This window comes from Callorhinchus milii, unplaced genomic scaffold, assembly GCF_018977255.1.
Source record: "Callorhinchus milii isolate IMCB2004 unplaced genomic scaffold, IMCB_Cmil_1.0 Scaffold3, whole genome shotgun sequence".
Taxonomy (NCBI): Eukaryota; Metazoa; Chordata; class Chondrichthyes; order Chimaeriformes; family Callorhinchidae; genus Callorhinchus; species Callorhinchus milii.
Window position 1 is genome coordinate 8,450,012 of NW_024704744.1, and position 8,149 is coordinate 8,458,160.

At 43.1% G+C, this 8,149-nt stretch overlaps 1 protein-coding gene across 2 annotated transcripts in view; it reads right to left on the minus strand.

Annotated features, from left to right (window-relative positions):
* Window positions 1-8,094, minus strand: part of fbxo9 (F-box protein 9) — a 32,259-nt gene extending 24,165 nt beyond the window's left edge. For both annotated transcript variants that reach the window (XM_042332926.1, XM_007894050.2), the window contains exon 1: window positions 7,786-8,094. In XM_042332926.1, coding sequence (XP_042188860.1) covers window positions 7,786-7,788 — 3 coding nt within the window. In that variant the 5' untranslated portion in view covers window positions 7,789-8,094. The remainder of the gene's footprint in view (window positions 1-7,785) is intronic.
* Between the last annotated feature and the right edge of the window lie 55 nt (window positions 8,095-8,149).

The window sequence follows — 8,149 nt, forward strand, 5'->3', positions numbered from 1 at the left end:
CAAAATACCTTCCTCCCCAACATCTCCACCCTCCTATCTTCCCTCTCCCTCTGCTCCGAATGCCTCCTCATCCTAGACCACTTCAGCCTTCACTTCATCCCCTCCTGAACTACCTCTGCTGACTTCTCCTCCCTCAACTTCTCCCACCACATCCACTCCGCCAGCTATGTCCGCGGTCACCCCCTCGACCTGGTGACCACTCGGGGCCTCACTGTCTCGCATCTCACAATCACCGACAAAGCCACCTCGGACCATCACTTCATCTCCGTTATCTCCTTAATCCCTCTCCCCACCACTACCCAACCCACCTCCATCTCCTACCACCCCTAGAAAAAAATCTCCCCCCTCCCTCTCCACTACCTTGGAGTCATCTGAACTCCTCCCACTCTGGGCTTACTCCCACAATGACTTACCATCCTTGGTCACTCTCCTCCACAACTTCCTCTCCACCTCACTCAATGCCTTGCTCCCCTCATTTCCTGAACCATCTCCTACTCACGAAAGTCATTATGGTACACCAGCCACCTCTGCTCTCTTAAGGCACAGTGCGTGCCGCTGAATGGACCTACCTTAAATCCAACCTAACGGTCCATTGGCAGATCTGGCTGGACCTTGGCAAATCTTACCGCTCTGCCCTCATCCCTCTGCTAAATCATTGTTCTACTCCAAGACAATCTTGGAAGCCCTACCCCTCCGTCCCTCCGCATCTTCAAACCTGTCTCCCACTCCTCTCTCCCCACCACTATAACCCACATGAAACCAAAGACCTCCTCCCTTAACCCCCAAACCCTCATACACTCATTCATTACATCGAGGCTTGACTATGCAAACTCCTTCCTTGTCACCCTCTTCAACTTCTCCCTCTATAGGCTGCAGATCGTCCAGAACTCTGTAGCTCATGTCCTCTCCCATACCAGGCTCCTTGACCCTATCACCCCCATCCTTGCCCGACTCCATTGGCTTCCCATCACACAGACGATAAAGTTCAAGATCCCGGTCCTAGATTTCAATCCTGGATTTGAATAAATCATTCTAATTCTAGTCTCGTTGGTATAAATTCAACAGCCAACCCCACAAAATATTAATTGAAATATGATTGAAACACAGTTGTTGCTATTAGCAAAAAAAAATTCACTGGTTGAAATCATTGGTTGCACTCAAAATCTTTAAACTACAGCCAAGTGCAACCTAATCTTCTCCACTCAGCGATCAAATCCCTTATTATGTCATCCTAAACTCAGACAGCAGACAATGCCGCGCACTGTACTGCAGTAAATAATGCTGCTCATTGGTCAATCTGCTCAGGGAGATGCTGGAGAAAGATGAGACTCTCCTTATTCCCCCCCGATACCCACCACCGACAAAGCTCATCCTTTATGGTAAGGCTGATCAAACTATCAGTCAACCTCTTCAATTCTACACCACCACCAACCCCCTTCGCCACACCCACACCCACCCACACATCCTAGAATCCTAACAAAGGAGGACAGGAGGCATTTAGCCCATCACCCCTGTGCCGGTCCAATAAGATCTAATAAACTGGCGACACAAACTGACTGGACTGAATACGTTTCTAGTGTGTGGACACATACATTTTGATGAATAAGGTGACTTTCCTCCCCTCCCTCGCAAAAAAGTGCTTAGAAATGTAGATTCTAAGAAAAACTATTGCTCACTTACTTGAGGAAAACTTGCCCTCAAACTGCTACATCATTATGACAATCTAAGTTAATAATTACATACTGTATTTTAGCACGAATGACCTTAAATTGTCACTAGCAGAAATGGTGCAATACAACTGTCTTCCGATGTCATACGAGCTATTCAAAGTTTATGCATCCAGTTGGATTGTCCAACAGCACTCTTTTACAAGCCTCTAATTTTCTTTCAAAATAATTTATGAATCAATTCTGCCTTACTATAGATTATGGCAGAGAATTTTACTTTTCGACCTCCATAAGATATTTCTGCTTCAATTCCCTGGCACAGAATGCAAACAAATATTTATTGAAGATCTCAGCCTCATTGACTTCTGCACAGAAGTCAATCAGGGAGGCCCTTTAAGGTCCAGCTGGGAAAGCAGAAAGCAATGTTATTTTAACAACAGGAAAACCCTGAGGTAGAAAGTAGCCAGATCCACTATGCTATAAATACTATCAAATAATTTTATTTAGAGTGTACAGCATTCAGTAATTTGCTCAGCACAGCAAGAAATCAATACTTTTCCAAGGATTTAATCACCCATGTCTGACTTTTGGGCACATTTCACATCTCATTGAACAATCTTTTACACTTCAAGAGTTCAAACTGTACATTGCACTCACACAAGCATCAAAACAACTTTACTTGAAATACTCCAACCAGCCTTAATTACAGGCCTCCATAAACAGACAACGGCCAACTGAATTAAACAAATTATAGGTCTATTTCTGATAGTCAATTAATTAACTACATTAATCATAACATGACTTAAATCCTACAATTCAGCATACTTCTAAAAGCCCACCTTAATATCGCTTAACCATGAGTGCACAACTTATAATCCTTTCAACCTTTTCCTGAACTAAGAGCCTGGCTCCTTTACCAAAATTTCACTGAACTGTTAATAAAAAATGTTGTATGTCCACAACACAGGAACGCAATAAACATAATGCATTAAAACATTTTAAATTCATGCTGCTCCTATACAAACTAATGTTTAGCAATTTCTGTATGCTAAAGATCTTAACAGACCATTAATACTGTAGCAAACCATGAAATTGGATATCCTGCCCATAGCTAAACTATAACGCAAGAGCTGGACTTCCATTCAGCCCAGATGCATTAGTTAGGCAGCTAATGTCTCTTGTAGTATGTGTATTTTACCACATTTTGTAGCACTAGATACATCATATTGAATATACAGATATTCTTTAGAAATAAAAATAACACATCTTTGGTGCTCTGTAACAATTCATTTTGAATATTAATTTAAAATTAAGAAATAACTGAACACGTTGATTCAGTCAATGGTCACTTATAAAACTGAAAAAGTACAGTGCAAAGTACGAAATGTAATAGTTTCCAGTTTGAAACTACATGGTATGCTACAACATATAGCGAGATTTATTCGGATATCACTTAATTTTAAAGCTTCTGGTAAATTGCTCTATGCAGCATCACACCCAATACTAGGAAAACATATCACTATAGAATAATTGATAATAATCCTTGCGTTTGATATAGTACCTTATTACGTCATTGAGACATCTCAAAGCACTTCACAGGATACACTGTAAAGTGGATTGACTGTATTTTGTGGGTGAAAGGCAACACTCATTTTGTGCTCAGCAATGTCCCATAAACAGCCATGGAGTGAGTGACCAATTTTATTTGGGGAGGGGGACGTTGGCCAGGATACTGGGAGAGAGAAACTTCCTGCTCTTTTCAAATAGTGTCATGGGACCTTTGGGTCCACCTGAAGAGGATACCTTGGCTTTAATGTCTCATCCAAGGATGGCCACTCCGACAATCCTCGAGAGTGGTACCGCTGAGCCAGGCTAAAACAACATTCTCACAAACTTTACTGTTAAATGAATAACAGACAGTGTTCCAAGGGCAACACACACCTCAATTCTCAAACATCAGATTAACTACTCAAACTTGAACAAGTTTACAATATCATCTGAATCAAATTTAAAAAGAAGCCTCCCAATAGCTCCACCGCTCATGCGATAATCAGGATAGTATTTGAGTATTCTCTGACAAACAAAAGTATTTGATTTCCTATAAACAAGCTATGATATTGCATAAGCATTGATCAAAGATGTTAAAATTTCCCTGCTAATTTTTGGGGGTCAGTTGGGTATGTCTGACATACGCAGAAACCCATCACCATCCTTCAGAGTAGCCAAACCAAACTGAAAATTCAATATATTGCACTTTACAAGAAAATGCAAGATAACCTAGAGGAGAAACAGAATGTAGAGTATCTACAAAATACCCAAGTGAGAACTGAAGTTGAAACAAAATATTTTAAATCACACCCTTAAAGGGCTGAAAGTCTTGTGTCAATAGGTTGGTAACCATTATTTTCTTGCAATTTTTCCCCTGACTAAGTACTTACTGTATCCTATTCTGTACCATGGCTGTCATTTGGTGTCAGTGATATGGACAACCAACGGCAGCTTTAAGGGCAAAGGACAAAAAAAATCTACTCTAAAATGAGGCTGGTACATCGCGTGCTTGTAATTAGGTATTCTGCCTGCTCTTCTATGTCCCAGCATATCATCAACTGCAGCAACATAATGGCTGGGCAGTAATCCTACCACGTTGATAGATGATGGTCATAAATGCATACCCAAACAACATTTCACAGTACCTGCAGTACCTAAGTACCTGCGAGCAGCAACCACTGAGGAAACACAACTATTTCAAAGAAACAGCATTTGTCCGGACTTAAGCAAGTTATTATTACTCATGTCTGGATGTCAAGGGTAATTAAAATATATATTATATATAATATACAGACATACACAGTATATCATGTTCAATATTAAAAATATTGGGGATTGGGCTTTATATCCAGAGGGATAGAATATAAAACTGAGGGTGATGTTAAAGTAATATCAAACCTTAGATGGGTCACATTTGTGTCCAATTCTGCTCTCCACACTATAAGGATATAGCATGAATGAAAGAGAGTAGGTTTATGAGGATGACAGGTGTCTGCGATCAGGACAAACTGGATAGCTGAAGGCTTTTTTTTCAGTAGAGAGTTCTTTAATAGAAGTATTTAAAATTAGAAAAGGGTTAATAAGGTTAACATAAATAGCCTGGTTTGGGAGCCCATAACTAGGGGTCACAAATATATGGTAGCAACTAGGGGATTCAAAAGAATTTAGGAGGAACTACTTCATGCAAAGGGTAGTGAGATCGTGGAACTCGTTGCCTTAAACAGAGGTTGAATCGGAGAAAGCGGGGAGGATGGTAGGGTTTTAGGTCGCAGAAGAAGGTGAGGACCAGGATCTTGAACTGTATCCTCTAATTGAGGGGAAGCCAGTGGAGTCAGGCGAGGATGGGGGTGATAGGGTCACAGAGCCTGGCACAGGAGAGGTCACAGGCTACAGAGTTCTGAATGACCTGCAGCCCACGCAGGGAGGAGTTGGGGAGGCCAACAAGCAAGGAGTTTGCATAGTCAAACCTCGATGTAATGAATGCATGTATGAGGGTTTCGGCGGCCTGCGGTATGAGACAGTGGCTGAGCCAGGCGATGTTGCGGAGGTGGGGGAAGGCAGAGCGGGTCATGGCACGGATGTGGAGTTGAAAGGATAGTTGAGGTTAGGGTCAAACCAGATGCCAAGGACCAGCTATATTGGGAAGTACAACAATTATAATAATACTGCCCTTGCATTTGATATGTGTGTATTAATTAGCCAATTTTCACACATCATTGCCACATAAATAACTACAAAGTGAAAGACTTTACCAAGGGAATCCTTGACCCAGGACACCAGAGTTAAACTCCCTTGTCTTTTTGAGTAGTGCCATGGGATCTTTGCAGACAGGACTTTGTTTAATGTCTCATTCAAAGGACACACCTCCGCAATGCAGCTGTCCCCCAGCATTGTATTGGTGGTACAATAGATCAGAAGTTAAAAGTCCAGACATAGGGCTTGAATCTACATCTTTACAACTCAGAGCAAAGAGTGATAGCAACTGAGCCAGGCATGTCAGCATAGTTTTGTAACTTATGTAAGACTAACAAGCTAAGGTATTATTAGTCTTAAATAGGATCCATTTACCTAACAGTTTTGCCTTTGCACCACACACTAAAAATAAAATTCAACAGATTGCATTTATACAGCAACTGTCACATAAATGTGTCAAAGTGTTCTACATAATGAAATAACATTCTATAGAAAAAGCAAAGATGAATATCCAATAAATCTTAATTCGGGGATAAATTCAGAAAAATAAAGTAGATAACATTTGGAGAAAATATACATCTTGTAGGCTCTAAAATGTTGATCCCAGTTAAGTCAGCACAGCAACCAAAATATCTCACAACAACGTCACCCATAAGAACAATAGTCAAGGGTTTGCACACCAACTGGGGATGGAATTAAGAGCGGTGGAGAACAAGGTGGGACAGGCAGGGCGGAGAACATGGAGCAGACCAGTGCCTGCAGAGCAGAGGGTTAGTTGGTAAACTTTTAGCAGAATTATCAATATGAGCTACTAAATAAGCATATATCCTTAGGCACTACTGTAGTTCACACTGTTTCTTGGAGTAGGCCAAGCACATGATTTAGCAATTTCTATTTTTATGATCCTCATATTCCCCCAAATTTAACTACCCCTTACGACAATGCATTTGCGCTATTGGCTGCCGCGTTTCGCCCACAAATATACAGTCAATTCACTTTACAGTGTTTGAAACATCGAGAAGACATGAAAAGCGCTATATCAAATGCAAGGATTATTATTCCCTCAAACCCATGTTCAAATCCCTTCACTCTCTGGCACCTCCCTACCTCTCTCACCTCCGCACCCCCCAATCCACCACCCGGCGCCTCCGCTTGACTGACACCGGCCTCCTGCTCATCCCTCGAACCCTCCGCCCCACCATCGGAGGTCGCACCTTCAGCCACTACGCCCTGAAACTCTGGAACACTTCCCTCAATCCCTCCGCCTTGCCCCTTCTCTCCCTTTTCAAATCACACCTGACAACCGTCCTCTTCAACCTCGCTTATGGCACCTTCCCCCCACCGGCTTGGGAGTCAGGCTCCGCCACTATTAAGCGCTCTGGGACACTACCCTCTGAGGCGCTATGTAAGTGCAAATTGTTGTTGTATTTCCCTGGAGAGCTAATCTTTTAGTTTATAAAATAACAATAACAACCCTCGCATTTGACACAGCGCATCTCACGTTACAAGGCTGGATCAAAGCGCTTCACGGGATCCACCGTGAAGTGTAAGCCACTGCCGCGTAACTCGTAGGCAAAAGCAACAACCGCCTTGCAACTGCCCGCAGGAATCTCCCAACGAAACAGCCATTGAAATGAAAAGCTAAAATCCTGGTGGATTTCCTTCAATCAATCAGAATCGGTTACTCCCTTCCCTCCTCCAACCCCCCCCCCCCAATCATCGTCATCCCTTTGAACCTGGATCATTATCCACCAAAATAAACAAGAGATTGATAGCAGATCGCCCTCCGATCTTATTTGGAGGCTTGCGATACACACAAACACACGCAGGCGAAGGGATTTTGAAGACGGGGAGTTAAACCATGTTCGGGGGAGGGGGGGGGGGGCGGCCGGGAAGCTTTGAACGAAAAAGCGAACCATAATACATAATCTTTGCAATTTAGATACCGCGCCTTAGCACGACTTCGAGACGTCTCAAAGCGTTGGGGGGAGGGGGAGGGGGGGAATGTACTGCAAAGCGTAGTGACTGTATATTTCGTGCACAGCAACGTCCCACAAGCGGTTTGTGGTTTGTGAGTGACCACATTATCATCATCACCACCATCATCATCACTATTATTTATTGATGGTCGAAGGGATCGTGAGCCCCGTTTCGGAAGTGGCGCCCTGAATGAAATAACAATAATAACAATAATAATAATTATTATTATTAATTATTATTATAAATGAAATTTTTTTAAAAAAACCGCAGGTCCCGCAAACTCCCTCAGAACCCCCAGAAATAGTTCAAAAGAACCGCAAAAAAAAAACCAACAACACCGCCGCCCCCTCCCCAACCACCACACCCCCCCCCCACCCCTCCTCTCTCGGGCTGTTACCATGCTTTTAGCTGCCTGTCGACTTCCAGCACCGAAGAGATATCGTCGCTCTCTTATTTGAGTAAAAGTGCATGAAAATCAAACGACCAACACACCCGACGACGACGACACCGGAGAGAGAGAGAGAGAAGGGGGGGAAGCAAAAAAAAATATGTATATATATATATATTTCCTAATTCAGATTACTGCAGTTCGCGGTCGGAGAAGCGGACGACACAAGCCAAAAAGATACGCGCTCGCCGGACGGCAGCCATTTCGAAAGCACTGGAAGCCCCGGCGACCAGACGACGGTGTCGGTGTCTGGAGGAGGGGAAGGGGGGGGGGAGGAGGAGGAGGGGGAAAAAAAAAGCGCCGCTGCACTGAG